Source organism: Morone saxatilis, unplaced genomic scaffold, assembly GCF_004916995.1.
Source record: "Morone saxatilis isolate NCDOM2014 unplaced genomic scaffold, NCSU_SB_2.0 Contig8, whole genome shotgun sequence".
Taxonomy (NCBI): domain Eukaryota; kingdom Metazoa; phylum Chordata; class Actinopteri; family Moronidae; genus Morone; species Morone saxatilis.
Window position 1 is genome coordinate 21,909,804 of NW_023340257.1, and position 20,871 is coordinate 21,930,674.

Here is a 20,871-nt window from a genome sequence, read left to right on the forward strand (position 1 = left end):
ACCATCTTGGCCTTGCTGTTTTTTGCAAAAAACTGTAACATTGTAAAATTGTTTTGTGTGAAAACATTGTCATGACATGATATTGTGGGTAAGTGATGGTAAGTGGTATTTTTGAAGCATGTTTACCATGTTAATTTCAATAACTGCAGTAGGTTTGAGAGCATTATAAAATGTTTGCCATTTTCATATTTATAGCGCACAGAATCTTTGACATAACAACACTACTTCTTACCACTTTTGTATGTACTTGTGTATTTAAAAAATCTTGATTTATTCAATGATGGTTGTTTCCAATTTGTTTATGAACGATTGCTCCCTCAAGATTTTATTCAAGTTGCTTGACACTCAGGCCATCAGTTGCTTACTGTCTATACATTTTTTTTTTGCTTTTTGTATCATATAAAGTTCATAAACATGCATGTATAAGTTTCTTCATGTTGGAATTGTTTCAGAATGACTAAAGTTATATGAGAACATTACATCTTTTAACCTTTTATTTGTGGTTGTTTTGGTTTTGATTTCTCCCTTCTTTGCACGCACAGCCTTTTCACTTACTGAATGGAGATGTTATCATAAGCTTTTGATTTCATCAACGACACTCTTCGGTTACATCAAGAAGATCTGAGGTCTTGTAAAACTAGTATGTCTGTCAAATTGTGGCTGTCCCATTTTGCATATTTGATTGTTGTTATACTTTTTAGTTTTCTTTTATTCATTTGTTTTGGTAATTTCTGGGGAACAATTTTCTTGAGACCCTTCTCTCATGTTATCAGGCAACAGGGTTATAAGTTAAGTAACCTCAGGATTGCTTGTTATTGTTGTTGGCCTGCACTATAGAAAACCTACTTTATTAGACATATTATATTCATTATAATATCAGACTTATCAGACATTTTATATGCTTACATACTACACTATATATCACCAAGGTCTTATTTTTGCCATACATAGACTGCTATTATACATTTGCAAATCACTTTGCCTGCATTCAACTATGCATCCAGTTATGCATTTAAAACGGGTAGAGTTAAAAAGGTTTACCAATGCACACAATGTAAAGCAACCAATCCTTCAACAAGATCTAGAGAGATGGCCTCTGGTCACTTAAGTCCTCACACTGGCTGATGACACATGCCACAGGCTCAGCAGTAAATTCTTGCATCCCTGAATCACCTTTGTCTTTGCCTGCTTTCAGCTATGATGAGGCCCATATTCACTTCACTCAGGCTTAGGCTTTTAAATAACGTCCTCATTAGGTAGTGGATTATAAACACATATTAAACACACTGGTTTAAAAGTGTACAGGTCCTGTCACACAGATGAGAAAATCCAGTAGATGTAATTACATTTTTCTTCCCCCAAATCTGACCGGGAATACTGAGCCTTGCTTGTTATGTTTCTGCATTATAGGATTTGTGTCACATCCAAGATGATGGGAAAGAATTTCTGGTTTGAAATAATTATGCCTATGACTAAGGACAGTTAAGTGAGATTCATGAACAGCAATCATTACATCAATTTATAATCACTGTCTTTTGATTTTTTAATGAGATGTTGTCCAATGCCACATCATAAATACCTACAGTGAGTCAATTAGCAAATGGAATAGGTGATTATGATTATTACATGAATGATTTTGAATTTGAGAGATTTCTTGCATTATGCATACAGCGTTACTTCAGAAATATTCTATCTAATGCTAATTTGGATGTGAGAACCCAAATTAATCTAATATTAATGTTGCATTTATTGTCAGCAAAGCATCACCAGTATGCACATAATAACAATGCTGTTTTTATTATCTTGTTTCTATTACTGGAGAACAGATTTTCAATCAAAAGTTAAGATTTAACTGTAACCTGACCACAATCGGATTGTCAGATTTAAATTTAAATACATTTAATTTAAATTTAAATAAAAAAAGAAACATACAGAACACATTTTGACATGAAATCAGGACTCATCTGGTTCAGATTTAAACTATTCAGGTATTACCAGTGAATAAGGTCAAAATTCAGCTCAGCTCTGAAATGCAAACACTCAACTGTTGCAGTTTTTGTAGTCATTGAACTAGTATGACAGCAGGTCAAAATCAAACAATGAACTGAAACTCTACTGTAAAGCTGAAGGTGTTTTTAAGTCCTGCTTGATCTTGACCAGACAACTGTTCAGTGTTGCGTCTCTCCTTTTTCCCATACTTTGTTTTTACATTTGTATCCTTATATCTATGCTTCTTTTACAGTTGATTCATTTCAGTGCTGTGATGGAGGACCTGGATATGTCTTTAAAGTGTCACACAACATTGAAGAGAAATACCCAAGCAAAGAGGGTGGCAGTATTACACAGTATGTTCCTTTGCCATAAAAACACACACCTTAAGAAAAGAAATAGACTGCACCTTCCCAGGGTATTGGGGTTTTAATTAATTTCATTTTAATGCTGTTCTATTAGTTAATATACATTTGATAATAAAAATGAATCCCATATTCTTGTTAAAAATGTTGTTTTAAATTGTTCATATTCATATTACTAGCATAATTGCTTCAGCTGAATTGCAGGTGTGCAATTGTGAACTGGTTATCTTTTGACTACATCTGACAACATTTTGAAACTGATGTTCAGTGTTTAGTTGGGATTGCACCAAAGTGGATCAGAAACTGACAATCTGGCCGTTAATTTTGGACATGAGAGCCTCTTGCTGTCCATCTGGCAATTATAATAATAATAATAAATTCCATTGTACTCTATCGACACCAGCACATATCAATTGCATGATTAACTTACAGTATGTGACTTTGTTTTAAGTATGATGGCTTTCTTTAAACTTTAGGGATTTCTTCTGCACTCCTAAACTGAAAAAATTACTCTGCTGAATCTGACTGATCACAACAGTGAAGTTAATTAAAAACCAATGTACTTGGCAGAATTGGTACTGCGAAAAATGTTTTGCTTTTCCAGTTGGCTCTTGATACACTGATAAATTCTGATAATTTCCTTGTTAAGTAGTTGTTCTCTGATACTGTATGACTTCTTCGTCTTGTCCTGAAAGGCACTTTCCCTTGTGCTTCTAGCATTACAAATGCAACATAGTGAGGACTGTTACGAGAAGAAAACAAGTGTGAATGTAATCTGTCATTGTACAACCAGCTGTTTGTTAATCTGAAGGTTGCAGACCAGGGTGCTAGCTAGCTGGGGTCGGCATGTCCCCTGGTTTCTTTCATTTCTCTGGGAGATTACAGTATTATGGTCCTCATTTATATAATCCTGTCAATGGGATACAGCCCCCTTCTCTGCACTACCCCTAAAGTGAAGTTCATAGTGACTGCAGCATGTAATCAGTTAGGATACAGTATCTCAACTCAGCTTATAAGATTTACGTTGTGTTGCAAGAAGGTCATGGACCTTATGCTGCAATTGATTATGCACGTATTGTGTTTTTCTTTAGGATTTTGACCTCTGCAAGAGAAACTCCAATGCTATAATGTCCACTCCCTAGTACTGCATTCAGCAGTCCAAGACAATTGAATTGAATTGGCGCTATACAAATAAAATTGAATTGAATTGAAAAGACAGAAGTCGCTGCAGTGCCACTATTGTTATTTATATATGATTATTAGTATTCTTGCAATAAATAAGAAGGGATTTGAAAACTAATTGAATATCAAGTCTACAATCTGGTGTTTACTGAGGTGGAGACCAATATCATCCTATCAAGGACTTTGGTTTATATTGTTCTGATGTTCCAACTGTGTGGTTTTTTAGACAACTCATGTTTGTCTCAAATTGGAAGTGCATATGGAAAAGTTATAGCGACCACAATTCTGTAACCATTACTGCTTGTTTAACAAGACCTAATCAATAATATTTGTACTTCGGTCAGTATTAGCCTGCAGGAAAAGTCCAGTCAGCTCCATGAGTGTCATGCTGCATAGTGTTTGTCAATTCTATTAGCATATATATTTGCTGCTTTAGCAATTCCAGCTTCCAGATGTTTTAATTTCTTATCCTTGTTTTCCCCCTCACTTCCTGTTTCCTAATCCTTGCTACCTAAGTACTGTGGAGTCTGTCAGAAGATAATGACTGGAGTTAATGTGAAAAGTAGGTAAAAGGGACATATGTAAATCCTTTATAAATATCAAACCATGTATTGTGTGACAGAAAAAAAAGGATTGACAGTGTTCTTAGTCAATTTCATTATAATTTAAAAAAAATAATAATTAGAGAAAAAAATAAGAGAAGAAAGAGAAGAGGGTGGTGAAGAGAAATGAGATGAGATTTTGGGTAAAAAAAAAGAAATATAGGCTCAGACACAGAAGATATATCAAGAAAGATACAGAGTTCAAGGGGGCTTTGCATTAATCTCACGTTGTAATGACAGTTTAAGGTTTTGGTATTCTGATGAATTCCAGGATTGGGCTTAAACTGCTTTCATTTTGTTTGCTGGTCTTTAATCTTCTAACCCTGCGTTCTTAATCAGAACTCAGAGCAGGTTTTTAATCTCGCATGAATGAGGCCGCGGATTATGGGCCTCTGACCTTGCCATGCCGCACAGCTGCTTCCTCCTCAAATCAAGTTTCTCTTCCTGTGTAGCTTGCAAAAGAGGATAATCTTACTTTTTGTGCTACAATGCTCTAAACTGTGCATAAAGACACACACAGGAGGGAAGAATCCTAATTTTGGAGAGGGAAAGTTAGAAATGTGTCCAATTCATAATGCTTTGGAATGCTTTGGTATTTGAAGGTGATGCCAGTTTTGACAAACGTCAGCTAAAGGATCTTCTACAGATGTGTCATGGCAGCACAGGAAGAGATGATATCTTATCTCTGTGGCATTATCATCATCTAATCCCTTTGACTTTTAGATGCAACACCACTTGTTGAGTTTAGAGTCACAGCTTTGTGTGTCAGTGTGTGTATGTGAGTTGACTTCCCAAAGAGAGTTTTATTAGTTGCTTCAGTGTTGCAGGTATGGTTACCAATTTAACCTTGAGGTTTGTTCTGTGGAAAACACAGTGAGATTGCTTTTTCTTTCATAGACCCCTAGTACTACAGTAGCTATTTGAAAAGACTCAAAACAACTAGCCATGCACTGTACAAACTCAAAGATGTAGGAAATTTATATCAAAAGACAAAACCATCTTGACAAAATTACTTCTGTGATTTTTAAAGGGTCTTTCTAAAATGGCTGTTCTATGTTTAATACTGGTTTGTTTGACCAAGATCCTCTCCGCTCTGAAATAAGAGGGAGCACTCCGACCATTGTCAGCTCACATTACAGCTCTGTAAATGCGAACTATTTTAAACCCTATCAAATGTTTATCCTAGTTTGCTTTTAGTGCTAAAGGATGGACATTCACAGGACACTCGAGCCATCAGCTGAACCAGGTCTGCAGACACAGTAAAACCAACAATAACTGTTAGTCTTACAATGATTGCTGTTATGTTATGTTTTCTGCTCAAAGACAGATCTTTGAACAAGGTGTGTGTACTTGATGATGTTACAGTGATAGTCATTATACACATAAATGTAACCAGTAGTAATAAACAGCAAAAATGATAGTGAGGTGAAAAATGGCAGTAATAATTAGCACGTAAGCATCATGTTCAATTAAACTACATTGGTATCTACAGCAACATATATTGACCTTCACATGTAGACATACAGATGTGTGCTATTTATTGACAAGTGAGGAATATCTGCTGCAGTTGTAAAACTTGAAAGCAATGAATGTTACAACTGCAGTTAAATTTGTTTTATAGCTTGTTCATCAATACAATGGCTCAGGTGGCTTACTTTCCATTTCTTTCACAGGTTATGTGTAGAATTGGTTTAATTATGACTGAACAGCTTCTCTCTTGTGCCCAATCTGCAGCCTACTAAACATTAATGTGTACATTTGTGAATAAATAAGAAGTCCCATGAGGTGCTTTGCTTCTAAAAAAATAAAAGCAACATAGATGTTTGTTTAAATGACAAATTCGACACAGTTTAAGAAATGCAAACCACAGATTTTTTTCACAGATTTACAATTGTCTGGAACATGATATGTCTGATTCCACTAGTTTGCCAGGTCCTCTTCCTTACATCTGCAGCATAATGAATTTTGCAACTCAGTTTACACGGCTGTCATTTACACCAGACTTTTTCCAATTTCCTGTCTGCAGAGCCTCTAGATACCTTCACTCTTTACATAGCTCGTTTATTAGTCTCATCTGAGCCTGCCTTTAATTTCAGCCCTAATTTAGTCCCATCTATAGTCTTTCTAATGATACTCTGTAGTACTGTAGATCTAATATATCTGTACACACCTATTCAGTTCCAGACACTAGCAGTAGTATTACCCAACATATTTTTGCTATCAAGTGGAAATGCATGTAGTTTCGTCTAAATCAATGTTTATAAAACCTCAGCATCATGTGCAACAAGCATATAAATTTTTTGGCCACAAAGTAATTTTGTTTATGTTAACACAAGTAGTTCTGAACCAGCTTCCTATTTACAGCTTTACAGCTCAATAAACAGTCTGACATAAGCAATGCTCGATGTTGTTGTTTTGCAACTTCAAGCCTTGAGCTTGCATAAAGATCTCTAAAAGAAGGCTCAGTGTCTTGCAGGTAAATTGCAGAAGTAACCATTCATACTGTAAAAGTGTTCCAGTCAGTCAATTAAGGGTCCGAATAGCTGTTGAGGTAAATAGAGTTGTACTTCCATCTACTGGCCAAACTGTGGGACTGTGCATCAATAGAGGAGGTAATATTCAAATAAAACACTGAATGGTAACAAAATGGTGTTTATTTAAACATGTAATCCAAGAAAGCATTTAACAAAAAATACTTAACATGAAGACAGACCTAAATGTAAGATAATGCCATTAATATGGGGTCTGGGTTAATGTGCAACAGTGCTTGAGACAAGAATATATAAAGGTTGCCTTTCGTTCTGTTCATACTATACTACTGCATAAGGCACATTTTGCATCAAATAACATAATTTCTTATGTTCCCTTGTAACACACTCATTCACACTGAAACCATTCCTCAAACTTTCATTCAAACTATCCACTGGCATTCAAATAATGCTGTTGAGAATTTAAGTTAGCCATAACAATTCCTCGTAATCTACTGTAGAAAGGTCTGTTAGTGCTGTGCATATTTAACAAAAGAAACAGCATAGTGGAGGAATAATACAGTATGTGTCAAGATTATAATGATAGACAAATTTGTCTAAAAAGAAATAAATGTTTTTTTTTATAACTGTGAGAATATGTGTGCATAAAGGAGGAGAGTTAGGTGGGTGTGCAGCAAGAATTATTTTAGCCATAAAAGACAATCGGGTTATGAGTTTCCCTGAGAAAAACAAACTTCATTTTACGAAACGTCCTCCTAATGTACAAATGGAATTGAAAATTACCTGAAAATTGTCTGCACTTTCAAAACGATTAATACTGGAATCTGTGTTTACTACAGTAAAATGCATATTAGAAATACAGTGAAGGAAATCTGACATTTATCTATGTCACTTTAAGATACTGATATCAGGCAGAAAATCATTCAGTGAAATACACAGGAAAGCATATCTATCCCAAAATGGGATTACAGTATATTGTTAATGTCCAGACAGGAGTTGAGCAGAGATGCAGGATCAGGGCAGCTCTGTGGAGAGCCTGCCTCCTCTGTCTGTGTGCTGGCCTCTGGTGCAGCAGTTTGAACTGAGCCTGCCGGCAGAGTGCTTGGGTCACAATCTGAGGAGCAACTTACCATTTCAATATTAATCTGGGACTCCTCATCTTTACCCACATGGTTAGGTGACGAAATAGGTAAGTCTGGTGAGGAGAGCTTAGCAAGAAGCTGCAAGTGGTCCTCATCAGAACCAGACTCGATGCTGATGCTCTTACATAAACCGCACAGACTCTGTCGCGTCTCTTCCAGGTTTTGTTCCAGCTCAGTTCGCTCCTGCAGCAGCCGCTCTTTCTCACCTTTCTGTACATAGAATTACAGTAAAGCTCATTCAAATGCATCAGAACTTTTGAATAAAGTGGTTAGTAGGTGAAAATCTCATCATCTGAAATAACCTTTCTGATTAGCTGCGCTGTGATTTTGCTCTCCTCCATTCTATGTACATTTCCAAACACTTGTATTTACCACAACAGAAGGCTGTGGTAAATACAAGCATGTATTAATATAACAATGCTAAAAAGCTTTCTTAGCTTTGTTTTTATACCACAAAATATAAAGCAGACTTCCAGTGCAAAAATAACACCTTTGTTATGTCAAATGGACAGGTGAAGGTTTGGTTGGGGCTGTGCCAAACTTGTTTAGGATAGCAAAAGTACTTCTATTCACATTGCTGCAGTTTACACTGTTCACCACTAGAGGTCAAAAAAGCTCACACAGTAGTTATAGCTCAGGAAAAATACTAAATTCAATCACATCATGTTTGACAACATGTTGAGAATAGCAGACATAGTAAGGGCAACTTACTAATCTTTTGATTTCACATTCTAGCTGGTGTATGCTGTCTAGTTTCCTCTTTCGGCAGCGCTGAGCTGCGACACGGTTTTTACTTCGTCGACGGACGTCATGGACAAACTCCAGCTGATCCTGGGTGAGGTTATGGTGTCTCAAAAGCTGCTGGAAGGCACTCCGGCTCAGTGCTGAGATCTGCTCCACTGGGAATGGGAGCTGAATCTGTAGAAAACAGGGTTATTTATTTTACTTACGATTTACTTTTTTTCTATTTTCAGCTATTAATAATCATTAGAAAATCAACATCAGCTGTGTAACACAGTGACCTCTGCTGCTCTTTTGTTGTTGGCCTCAGTATCTCCATCTGTGTCCAGGTCTGAGTCATCCCCAGAGTTGAGCGAGGAAGACATGTAGGGGCTCTTCTCTGACTGGGACAGGCTGTCAGTGCGTGGAGCTGGGTCATCACCTGTCTCCAGTTCCTTGAGGAAGGGACAGTCTCCTACACTGGAGGTCAGGTCCAGCTGCTTAAGCCAATGAAAGTCTGATGCTTTTGCCAGATTGTTTTGGTCCATGGGATCCAGGGGGAGTGGTTGAGCATGAGATGGACATAGGTCAGACCAAAATCCCTTCGCCAGATGTTCAGCCACCTCTCTCTCTACGCTGCTCCTCTCCCCAAATCCCTCTTCATGGCTTAGAGCAGTAAGTGTAGGGTCTGAGAGATCACCTGCCATCCTCTGTTCAAGGCCAGCCTCACTTTGCTCTAATAATTTACGGCAATCTTCCGCCCCTGATGTGTTGAGTGGACATGAACCAGGGTTACAGTTGGTTTCAGCACCAAGCGTCTCAACAGTCTGTTTAACATTGCTGCCTTCTGGCTCAATGAGTTCTGGCGGATTCACATCCCCTGGGGTTGACAGCTCACATGGTAAGCCACAGTCTGCCAAACTCAACTCACTCTGATTACACACATCTCCTATCTCTAAAATGTCCCTTTCACAGAATTGAGAGGAATTATCTACTCTGTCAGAGTCTGGGCATGGCAAAGACAACATGGGGCACACACCATTTGCCGTTAACTCCAGAGATAAGGGGGCCATTTGTGGCCCACAGTTCTCCAAACAGAAGTGTTCTTCCCCACTGTTCGACTGACCCTGTGCACTCTGAGGACACTGTGATGGGAAGTCTGTTCGTTCATCACCTGTTGAAGGCACTGAGCTGTGTGACTCAAATGATTTTGGTTGGCTGCTCCCTACACTGGAGCCAAAGCTGGCACTGGCATCACGGCTCTGACAACAGGCTCTACGCTTGACCTCCTGTGAGGTTCTTTTGCCTTCAGAAAACTTTGGGATGAGGAAATCAAAGCATGCTGATTCCAAGTTATGAAATCCCAAAAACTCAGCACTGCTGTGAATGGCATGGATGTTTTCTTTGGTGAAGGGCAGCTTTGATGTATAGGCAAACTGAAGCAAAGGTTCAAACCCCTCAACGGTCACCTGTGGGGCAAGGACAAACAGCAAATTGTTGAGGCACAACAGAACTAGCACAGCTATAAACTACTACAATATGGCCATACTAGAAAGGTGACCAGCTGAAGTCCTGAAATGTATAACTTTTAGTTGCATAAAACTGCTGTTTAACTATCCTATAGTAATGACATTGCATATAAAGCTCAGTGGGTACTAACCATTGGTACTAACACATCCATCTAAAATTAACAAAGCTCTAAATAGTGTAGTTCAGCAGTAGCACATTCAGTATCAGTCTATTTTATTTGAACATGTTCTTACTGTAACTATTTTATTAGTAATAAAATTACAGCTAATAATACATTCATAAACAGACCAAATACTTTGCAGTGTCATTTTTTTTCTGAAATCCTTCAGCTAAGCAGCAGGGACACTAACCTCATCAGGCAAGGTGATGATGGGATTATGTCTGGTGACACTGGTAACCCTGCTGTGAAAGTATTCACTGCAGGAAGCCAAGACAGAGCAGTGAGCCCGAAAACTCCTGTTTTCCACCACCACCGTCACATCGCACAGGACATCCCGCTGCCTCTGGTCATTCAGGCACTGAAGAACATGGGCGCTGTGCACTGCAGACTGAAATGTGAACACTGACATGCGAGGAGCTTGGAGCGACATGGTTCTTACAAGCTCAGCCTGTGTGACAGAGGGAAAAAGTCAAAAAAGCATCATAATCACAATACACTGTTTATTGAAATAGCAGACAGTGTGGATCAGTGATCATTGTTCAATCAGTCTATTGACAGAAAAGTAACTGGCAACGATTTTGATTAATAATTGAATAATACCCAATTTTTAAAGGACAAATTCATGGGTTCTTGCTTCTTGAATGTTTTCTTTCCTCCTCTATCGAGTTTTGGACAGTGGGCAGAATGAAACAAAACATTTGAATACCTTGGACTTGAGATGGGAATTGTTTGCATATCTTATAGATGAAATGAGTAATTGATATTTGAGTAACCTATTTATATAAATCATTTAATCAATTGAATTGATAATGTACTCCTTATTTGCAGGGGGTGTAATGAGGCAATGCTATGTTACACAATCATATACGCACATTTTCCTACTGATACTTTTCAAACACATCATCTTAGATGGTTCTTCAAAACATACAAAAGGGGAGTTTTATTATTATTTATTTTAATTAACTATCTAGCTACCAGTTAGAGGACCAATAAGTTAACGTTGCTGCAGACAGGATTGTAACTCTTAAACATGGACAGCAAGTTTAAAATGCTGAATCATGTTTAGCAAAGTCACCCGAGTGGGCCTGTAGAGGCGCAACGAAAAATATAGTTAGCACTACGACGTTTTACATGTATAACGACTGACGACAGTTTTATCAGGATATTAATGTAATGATCGAAAATGTTATCCAAACGGAGAGGCTTTGAGCTAGGCCACGCCGTTAGCTGTAATCTTACTGTCAATGACCACAACGTTAACTTGTACCGAGCGAACACCAAACAAAAACTAAAAAGTAAAACCTTCAGAAACAGTAACTTCACTTTTTAATATGCATTAAAAAAGGCCCAATGTTCACTGACCTGCCATGTCAGCTTGATAACACTGCCATTAGTAATTTTTGGGTAGAGACGACTCTGGCCATCCGGAGCCAGACTTTCCTCTTGTCATGTGACAATTCAGACCATAAGCTGTTAGCACTTACTGCGCATGCTCAGTGCAAGAAAGCCACCACACAAGACAGGAAAAACTTCTCTTATTTTGCATTTCATTACATGACATTGATAAAAAAAAAAATAGACATATAAATATTTTGTACAAATTACTCTTCCCCATCTTTAATTCATCCTGAAATCCATTTTTTGTTATGTGTACAAATCCAATACCACAATCTGTTCAATGTCCATCTAGACTTTCATTGCACACCTTGTCATATTCCCATGAGTTTGAAAACATACAGCTGTACTGTTTATTACTTGAAACATTGTTCGACATCTCTGTGATGGAAAAAGTCAAGGTTGGCGAATGTCCTTTCTGTATAATTAATATCATTTCATCACAGCCCAGTTTAAGTCCCTGACAAAACAGGCCATGGTTGGTCAACTGTTTAAGATCCCGTATACTGTGGAGCTGAAGCAGCAGTTTGGTTTGTTTGGATTTCCTGAGTAGTGACGCATTGTTTGATTAGACGATTCTTTCATAGAAGAGGAGGTAGGCTTGGCAACCCTGGACTTTACTCTCGCTCACAGGCTGAACGCTTGTGTCGCTGATATGGAACCAGGATCCTCTGGGTGGTTGTGCATCTCCTGAACAGAAGTGATGAGTTAGTGGAGACACTTAAAATATTAGGACCAAGTTATTATTCTATTGATTGTCACACCTGAGTTCACCTACCTTCTGCTGCAAGTCCGTTGGATGAGGGTTTAGGGTACTCAGGTCGTACTTTCACATAGGCTGTGTAATGACCTGACCTCATTGTTCCACTGTGCTCTACGATACCGTACAGACTGTACAAAATCTGAGTATCTCCCTCAGTCACATTCTGTTCGGAAACAAGATTATAATAAAACAATGATACATGTACAAAGAGTAATGATATTTAATAAAAGCTGTTATTCTCAACATTTACCTTACACTTAACCCCACAAAAGGGAGCTAGATCCAGTATCAGAGGGAATTGGACATGTCTGTTGACCTTACAAATACTGTATCCATTCTAGAGGAAAACAACAAAAGTGAGCTCATTTAAAATTGCATAAAAGGAAGTGTTTCAGTGCCTTACAAAACACAACAAAAATGATAATGTCTATATATAGTCAAATATTTGGTTCACAGATTAATAAAAAAAAACTGGATCAATAAGTGTAAAAAAAAAAAAGCAATTTCTTTAACTGACTTACCTGTTGAAATCTCTTCAAATGAAGGGTTAGGACTGGTGGGGGAGAGGAGATCAGCATTTGCTTAAAGGCATCAGTGTAAATATTCTTCTTGGAGCCTAAACAAAACACAAATAAAGATGAACTGAACTGATCCCCAAACAGAAGAGAGTTTCTTAAAAAAAAAAGAGCAATTACGATTTAATTGGCTTCTTGTCTTGTTAGAATTACTGCATTTGTGATATTGTACTGGACAAAATCCACAATAACTGTTTTTTTTTATATCAAGAACAAAAGCACCTCAACAATAGGTCAAATATTATTATGGAGAGGAAGCACACATACCTCCAGTTTTATCTTTGTTCGGCTGCCGTTTAGTGCATGTGACACAAAGCAGGCTGTTGTTCTGCGTGAGGGTCTCCACTTCTGTGAACTGAAAAAGGCACGACTGCACTGAACACTCCTGTTTCTCAGGGGTCGTCCTGGTAGCCAGGGTCTGGAAAGCCAGCTCTGGGTCCTGATTTACTACCGTGTACTCTTTAGCCTCCAGTGGCTCATCTTCAGTCTCCATGATTTGTTCCACAGAATCTGAGTCTTCTATGAAGGTATCTTCCAGGGTTACTTTCTCCATTTCATTCACCAGCGGTGAATCTTCTTCTCCTTCCTGATCCATGTCAGATGTTTTTTCATCGTCTATGATGCTGTCCTTTGAGTGTTGCTCCTCTGATAAGACAGTAAAACGATTGCTGACCGATGACGCAGCTGATGAGTCGCAGTCAATCAATGAATCCTCGTCCTCTTCATTTTCCTTTTCGTCCTGGATCATGTCATGGTTTTTCTGGTCCTGTTCAGAGACAGGATTTTCTTCACTCAGCGGGGCTTCTTCATGTGTTTGATTGTGAGCATTTTCTCCATCCTCTGCATCTGTAATAGGATCTGTCTGTTCCCCCTCTGTGTGGCTTGAAGATGTGAGACTGTCCAAAGTGACTCTGCTCTCATGCTTCTGCTGTCTCTTTTGATGCTGTAGGCCAAGACAAAGAAACAATACAGACAATTCAGTTTATTCTGTACAATGAATAAACACCCATCCATCAAAAAGATGAATTAAAGCAAAAGAAAAAAACTTCCTCTATATACATTCAGTGAGGTACCTTTGCTTGCTTCTTCGCCTGCTTCTTCGCTTTCTTTTGCTGGTACTTGCTGCTGGGAATGTCATCATTTCCATTGGTCAAAGCAGGGCTGTTCCTGTCATCCTGGCTTGACTCACTGGTGTTTTGAACGTTTTTCTGGTTCTTCTTTCTATATGCCTGTAAGATGTGGTCAGAAAAGAGCACATGCATGTAACACTAAACAAAAATGAACAAATAATTGCCCAACAAATTGTCAAAAAACACTCATAACCTCACCTCATCAGAAACAGGAAGGGAGAGATCCAAAAACATCTCTGTGACTACAGACACCTGTAAGTGCAAAGTAGTGGCCATTTAGCTCGACATTGACAGGACACAGACAGTTAACGTAGATTTTCGTCCACAATACATACCGTTTTACACTGCTGACACATTATAGTGCTGGTCATTTCCCCACCAAAAACGTGGTCAACAAAGTTTTTGGGAAATCCATTTTTCTCGTACTCTGAAATCAGAACTTCATTGTCAGAGGGCCACATTTAATTATTAGACGTGCCAATATTGTATACTATAGCAAGATGCACCCTTTTCTTGCTCACATGACACTAGCTAAAACGATATTCAATTTTTAGCCCAGTTACTTACCTTTAACAAGTGATTTAAGCTGCTCTCCATCTGTGCCTTTTCCAGATTCTTTCAATGCTTCCATGATGCCCGAGCTTACTCTCTGTAGAGACAAAAACAATCTTTAAATGTAAATGATGAAAATAAGCTTTTGATAAACCATAAGAAGATATTGCACAATAAGATGTACAACATTTTCAAAGAATCTCAATAATTTCACCTCTGCTCTGTGAAAATTACCCAACCTATCGGAGTAGCTTTCTGTCAAAGCAAAATCTCTGAGGTCATTAAATGAGAGTAAAAACGCACAGCTACAGTGCCCATTTCAACTGTAAATCTTTAACCAAGTTGATATATGTAGTGAGATTTGTTTAAAACTAAATGCATACTTTGATCTCCTCAGCTCGCATCCCATCCAGAAGGTAGCGCAGCAGCTCTTGGCTATCCTGCTGCTGAAACCCTTTGAACCGGGCAGCCCTGCAGAAAGGAGACAAGACAATGAAATAATTTTAATGCAGTGATGCGAGGCAGTAGATTTGAAGCACAACTCAAGGATGCCTAAACTTGTAGTCACACTCACTTTTTACAAACTTGTGTGAACAACTCCCGTGGTGTTACCACACTCTTCTTAGATTCCTGGATCTCATTTAATAGTTGACACATAGCCAATGTCAGGGATCCGGGCTGATCTAACTGCACTCCAATAGGCTCCTGCAATCATAAAAACAAGTCTTCAAATAAACAGTGTATATTAGGCAGGATACATCTATTTTCTTCATAGTTAAAAACAAACACTTAAAGAATAATGGTAACTCACCAGATCCGAGGAGGCAACAGGTTCAATGTTAAGGCTCATTTTCTCTTCTGTCACTTTGTTGAGAGTCTGTCTTAATAGCTGTGTTTGAGAGAGATTCTAGAAAAGACAACCAAAGCAATTAATAATAACTCTAAAATTTAAGACCTCTCTCATTTTAACTCAAGACTAGAATCTTATAAAGCACAATCTTACCTGAATGACTGCATTAAAGAAGCATGTGTTTCCCAGGTTGCTCAGCCCCTTTACTGAAACACCACCACTTTCTTCAGATGCACCAGACTTTTGTGATTTCCCAACACTATCCTTCTTGGTGTTTTTCTTTTGGCGGCCTATATTTTCTTTGTTTTCCTTGTCCTCAGTTTCCTCTGCTTTTACAGTTTCTGTCTTCTGCTCAACATCCAACAAACTGTCTTCCTCTTTCACTCCTAAATAACCAAATACAACATCATGGTGGACATGGTTATAGAGACAAGTAAATCCCATAATACAATTATTGTACCACCAGAAAAAAGAAAAGAAAACAGGGATGCAAACTTTCCAATGGGACTTACTTTTTTGTGGTCTTTTTATGGGATCTGCAGAGGGTTGTTTTTTTAGGTTGGTCACCAACTGAGCCAAATGTCCAGTTCTGGAGTACTGGACTTCATCATCACATATGTAACACCTACAAGTTTGGCAACGAATGATAAATGGAACAAGTACTTCTTATTTCAAACATAACTTATGCCTCCCTGATTAACACACCACAGCAACATGCTCACCACACACTCCAGCTGTCCAAGCTGATCACCAGGCAATGTGGATCCGACCGAGGAGTCTCATAATGTTTGATAGCATGCTGGTTCTCAGAGTTTCGTCCACATCCCTGATAGAAAAGTCAGTCATTAAGCCGCGCAAGAAGCAAAAAGCACTTCAAAAAGTCACATCTGTAAAAATCTGAATGATAAATGGACTGAATGAACTCACTCTATGGCCGCATTTTAAGCACATCCATACGCCAGCTGTTTCATGATCCTCTTCTGACTCCTGAGGCAAGGTAGCGCTGATATTTTCTTTATTTTCTTCATTTTCTTCATGCTTACAATCCTGGCAACTCGTCCAATCAGAATTCCCGGAGAGTTTCTTTAGAAGAGTTTGGTCTGTTCCCTTTTTAATGTGCCTGCAGGATGGACCTATGAAGACAAAAACAAATAAATATAAAACACTTAATGGTACAGTCAACCTTGGCCTTGACATGATGATGATGATATATTCTTTACCTGTCAGGTCAATGTCATCTTCCTCTCTGGAGCTCTTGTCCTTCCCCCTTTTCTTTCCCATTTTCACCTAACATGAAGCATAGTTAGAGATGAATGGAAATCAGACACAGCAGTAATCTGGAGTACCGTCAGCTTTGGCTAATAGCAACAATAGGCTATATTATAATGCTGTTAATAACACCATTTAGTGCCAGTACATTCAGTGCCAGAAGCACACAACTAATGAGACGTTTAACTCTATGATCATCATCATGGCCAGTCAACTTACTGTCACAGACGGAGCCTAAAACCTTCACAGTTTTCAGTTTCGTTTACTTTGTGTGGCTGAATCCTCCTGGATCTAGTTCTCTGATCCGGTTTACTGTTTACAGCCCTGAAAGGAGAGACTTTGGGTCAGAAAATGGTCCTACAAAGTTTCAAATTGACCTAAAAAAACCACTCCGCTGATTTGGCAGAAAACCCCCAGCTGACACAGACAACAGAAGAATAAAATGTGGTGTCGCTGTTGCTGCTGCCCGGTACGCGTGTTTCCTGTGTGCGTCGCTTGAACCCGTCCGAGCTGAAACAAAGTCCGAATACTAGCTGGGAACAGTAGCACTACCATTACTACTGACGTTCAGGTGCTCAACTAGCCTGCGTGTTCACCTCATTTTGTATATCGCTTATTTAAAGATAATTAATAATCTTACACGCTTGAAAAGGCTTGAAGCGACTTAGGTTTTTAGTTGCCGGTAAAGAAACATGTAATTTGAGTTGTAAATAATGACGTGGCGTACCCTTTCTTTTCTTTGGATGTGAAAACAGAAAGCTGTTTAAAAATAGAGGTGGTTTATGTATAACAGTAGTGAAGATATTTTGCCTCTACCAGCATGTCTTACTTGGAATGGGCAGAGTCTCAGCTTGCAGAGATAGAGCTGCTGACCAGTATGTTTCCCACCCAGGAGGAGCTGGAGATGACAGACCAGCTGGCACTAGCTGAGCTCAGGGACTATGTGGAGTGCTTAGATTCAACAGACAGGCCTCCACCTTCCAGACCTCAGTTTCTCATCAAACAGAGGCTGGACACAAGCACAGAGAGGGTAAACGAGTCACTGGTTGTCTTAGTATTGTTATTGTGATTTAAACATGTCTTAAAACATAATTATCTGCTGTTTTTTTTTCTTATTATTTTGATTCACCATTCAGGTTGATGTCATTCTGTCCTGTGCTTATCCATCTGAATATCCCAGCGTGTTACCAGAGATAACAGTCCGGTAAGGCACTGCCACTTTTGATGTGCAGTGAAGGTGATAAACTCTTCACATATATAAAAGAAGAACTTTAATGACTTAGTTTATAACAATTATAATGATTAATTCCATAAATGGGAAGATATCATAATGCGAAATACTGCAGCAGCAGTAAAGATAAAAACACTTTGTAATTTGCTTTTAGAAAATATTGTCTTGGGAGTAGTCATTTATATTTATTAGTAAGCCTATCAGCCTCCTGAAGATCTGTTAATTTGTGCTATGTAGTGCAAATTCGCTTATTCAAGATTTACATTTCAAGTTTTTGCTCTCAAGGATGGAAACTTCCAGTTGCAAAGACCTTGAATCTTCTCTGAATCCTTCTTACAGTATGTTTTATTTGTGCCCTAGGTGTGCCGGTCTAAGCAGGGCCCAGCAGACACAGCTCCACGCAGATCTCAATGCATACCTCATGGAAAACTGCCAGGGGGAAGTGTGTGTGCTCTCCGCTGTGGACTGGGTGAAAGACAACCTGCAGCTCTTCATTAATAAGAGCTTATCAGCACCAGCTCCTAAGAAAGAGTCTACCTCTCTACAGCCACAAGAAGTGTTCAGCCGACTGTGGATTTACAGTCACCACATCTACAACAAGACGAAAAGGAAGAACATCTTGGAGTGGTCCAAAGAGCTGGGCCTGTCAGGATTTAGCATGCCTGGGAAGCCTGGTATTGTGTGTGTTGAAGGTCCTCAATCTGCCTGCGAGGAGTTCTGGTCCAGGTATCTTGAGTGTTGTTATTTTTAGCAGCTGATGTCACAGCCAGAAGCCTGCTGAGGTACCAGGTTTATTATTTTCCAAACTTTTTCCCATTTCACAGAGTGAAGGTTCTGACATGGAAGAAGATCATGATTCGACATAGAGAGGATATTCCCCTTGATCGTCAGGGTGAGGACAGCAGGACTGTTGAAAGTATAGACTCCCTGCGCAAATTCACAGGCTTTGAAGAGGCAATGTTTGACCCCCATGGGAACAGAGGTAATCACATGGACCTTGGGCAGCTCTACCAGTTTTTAAATGAGAAAGGCTGTTGTGACGTCTTTCAGATATATTTTGGTATTGAAGGGAGAGGTAGTGGTCAGACCTAGAATAAATATACACTGGTATTTGACTGGTGCCTTCTCATTAAAATCTCTTCTCCTTAAAATAAGTGTTAACCCTAAAATGGAAATGCATTCATTAATGTTTTTGTCTCATGCAAGCGCACAAATGGATTGTGAGCATGTGGTCGTGTGCCTGATAAACTGAAATAAATTAAACACTTTTTTATGGATGTTTTTTCGAGTGTTAAACTCGGGACCTCATTGGGATAAAAGGCAAAAAGAACATTTCTGCAATTTCAGAAAATAGTTCTCACTTATTTCAGCTAATGGGCATATTTTTCAAAAGAAGCATTAAAAATATTTTTTTCCGAAGAGTTTTATCAAGGAGTTATATTTGCAATTTTAATACTCTTGCATGTGCTGCAGATTACACCTTGCCCTAGGTGCTTCTTTCCTCAAATGGCACCACTGTGTATTCCTACCAGGCTATTATAGGATTTTAGGATATCTGTTTATGAAATCTGTTGATATTTGTGTTATGAATTATAAATAAGACAACCATGGAAAGTCTCTCTCCAATTTTCTTTGAATGATTAGTTGTTGGATACTTTTTGCATAACTGTGGATTACACATAATTAAAATGTGCGGCTATTGAACATGTGTCTTATTTTCAGCCCTTCCAAGACTGAGATGGAAAAAACATCCATATAGATTTTTTTGTGGATTTTTTTTCCTCTAGAGTTCAGTGTAAAGGTCATCATTACAAATGTATGGTATTCATGTTTATTTTATAGGAGATTTTATTAGCGAAGTGCACTCCTTACATAGAGTAAGTATTCTTATACTTAATCTTTGAAAGTCCATTATCACTTTATACCATTACACAATGTACTTTACCTTCTAGTGCTATAGAAATAATTTTTTGAACCCTCAGTGAGCGTTCCAGAGTTCAGACTGTAAAAACATAAGTTGAAGCTTATAAAAATCAGCATATTGTACTTTTGTAGTCCTGCCTGTTCACCAGGACTGTGGTTCTAGATTTACTCTAGCTGACCTGGTAAAGTTCAACATAGAGTTATATGCTAAAAAGAAACCACAAGTACACACAACTTAAGGCCGAAGACAAATGTTTATTAGGTAAATGCACTGAAGTCAATTTGCTTGTAAACTAGTTTGATCTTTATTGTCCAGCAGATGGCAGCATTATATAATCAAAGTTTGAAAATATGGTATCCTTAGATGTTCTGGATTTATGGATGTGAAAAGTTTAAACCTAATACAATATATAACCTGGATTCAAAATTAAGTGCATGAACCTAAAAAAGCAGTAGTAGAGTGATTATTTGGTTAAAAACAATGTCAGCTGTTATTTGGATCAAATATACATATTTATTCAAATATTTAACTTTCATGAATCAGCCATGTAGATTAAATGTTAATAATCATCAAATAATTTTATGATGTAAAAAGGCTATTATATCTGTGGCCTTTCACATTTTACAACAGCAAGACACTACTCTCATTTGTGCATCTTTTTTTTAAACAATGATTTAGCTTTTTAAAGCATGTGTCCTAGAATTGCTAACCAATGAACACCAGATTGAGAGATGGCTGTGAGGATGGGTTGCTCATCCTGTTTTGAGTCCCAGGTCTCTTTTTTTCTTGGAGATCTTGGTCAGCTGTTGGTCCTCAGAGAGCATACTCACTCTAGTCAGATTTCTAACTTGCCTCTTCAGAAGACTCATCAGAGGAGTCCTCTGTCTGTTTGTTTATCGAGGAGAGCTACACTCCCAGGTGCACAGCTCCAGCTTGTCCCCCAGGACTTATACTCTAAATCAGGATGAGCAATCTCTTCCACATCTCTCATCCTGTGTTTCTG

The 20,871-nt window shown here is 38.4% G+C and overlaps 3 protein-coding genes across 4 annotated transcripts; 1 reads left to right on the forward strand and 2 right to left on the reverse strand.

Moving 5' to 3' along the window:
- Positions 1–6,774: 6,774 nt before the first annotated feature.
- Positions 6,775–11,662, reverse strand: LOC118341542 (transcription regulator protein BACH1-like). The gene is made up of 5 exons (XM_035679815.1): positions 11,542–11,662; positions 10,370–10,627; positions 8,792–9,958; positions 8,481–8,687; positions 6,775–7,979 (listed from the first exon to the last, which is right to left on the reverse strand). Exons 2-5 carry the CDS (start codon positions 10,607–10,609, stop codon positions 7,593–7,595), a joined length of 2,001 nt encoding a protein of 666 aa, XP_035535708.1. The 5' UTR covers positions 10,610–10,627; positions 11,542–11,662; the 3' UTR covers positions 6,775–7,592.
- A 36-nt stretch (positions 11,663–11,698) lies between these two features.
- On the reverse strand, positions 11,699–17,147 carry usp16 (ubiquitin specific peptidase 16). The gene is made up of 18 exons (XM_035679813.1): positions 16,933–17,147; positions 16,665–16,731; positions 16,372–16,577; positions 16,167–16,270; positions 15,957–16,069; positions 15,598–15,830; positions 15,406–15,501; positions 15,169–15,299; positions 14,978–15,065; positions 14,610–14,691; positions 14,378–14,469; positions 14,241–14,294; positions 13,986–14,141; positions 13,180–13,855; positions 12,859–12,953; positions 12,588–12,674; positions 12,353–12,500; positions 11,699–12,264 (listed from the first exon to the last, which is right to left on the reverse strand). Exons 2-18 carry the CDS (start codon positions 16,723–16,725, stop codon positions 12,143–12,145), a joined length of 2,544 nt encoding a protein of 847 aa, XP_035535706.1. The 5' UTR covers positions 16,726–16,731; positions 16,933–17,147; the 3' UTR covers positions 11,699–12,142.
- A 43-nt stretch (positions 17,148–17,190) lies between these two features.
- On the forward strand, positions 17,191–19,648 carry rwdd2b (RWD domain containing 2B). 2 transcript variants are annotated; one of them, XM_035679817.1, is made up of 5 exons: positions 17,191–17,284; positions 17,606–17,743; positions 17,850–17,917; positions 18,305–18,670; positions 18,769–19,648. In XM_035679817.1, exons 2-5 carry the CDS (start codon positions 17,618–17,620, stop codon positions 19,034–19,036), a joined length of 828 nt encoding a protein of 275 aa, XP_035535710.1. In that variant the 5' UTR covers positions 17,191–17,284; positions 17,606–17,617; the 3' UTR covers positions 19,037–19,648. The 2 variants fall into 2 exon arrangements, with proteins under 2 accessions (XP_035535710.1, XP_035535709.1); XM_035679816.1 differs by having other exon boundaries at positions 17,279–17,743.
- Positions 19,649–20,871: the final 1,223 nt, after the last annotated feature.

Excerpts from the sequence above, each read along its gene's own strand:
- LOC118341542 (XM_035679815.1), bottom strand. The coding sequence starts at position 10,609 with ATGTCGCTCCAAGCTCCTCGCATGTCAGTGTTCACATTTCAGTCTGCA. Across the intron at positions 9,959-10,369 it reads TCATCACCTTGCCTGATGAG|GTGACCGTTGAGGGGTTTGA; the intron begins GTTAGTGTCCCT and ends CTTGCCCCACAG. Across the intron at positions 7,980-8,480 it reads AATGTGAAATCAAAAGATTA|AAAGGTGAGAAAGAGCGGCT; the intron begins GTAAGTTGCCCT and ends TTCTATGTACAG.
- usp16 (XM_035679813.1), bottom strand. The coding sequence starts at position 16,725 with ATGGGAAAGAAAAGGGGGAAGGACAAGAGCTCCAGAGAGGAAGATGAC. Across the intron at positions 14,295-14,377 it reads TGTGTCAGCAGTGTAAAACG|GTGTCTGTAGTCACAGAGAT; the intron begins GTATGTATTGTG and ends TTGCACTTACAG. Across the intron at positions 14,142-14,240 it reads CCCTTCCTGTTTCTGATGAG|GCATATAGAAAGAAGAACCA; the intron begins GTGAGGTTATGA and ends CACATCTTACAG.
- rwdd2b (XM_035679816.1), top strand. The coding sequence starts at position 17,534 with ATGTCTTACTTGGAATGGGCAGAGTCTCAGCTTGCAGAGATAGAGCTG. Across the intron at positions 17,744-17,849 it reads TGGACACAAGCACAGAGAGG|GTTGATGTCATTCTGTCCTG; the intron begins GTAAACGAGTCA and ends TTCACCATTCAG. Across the intron at positions 18,671-18,768 it reads TGCGAGGAGTTCTGGTCCAG|AGTGAAGGTTCTGACATGGA; the intron begins GTATCTTGAGTG and ends CCCATTTCACAG.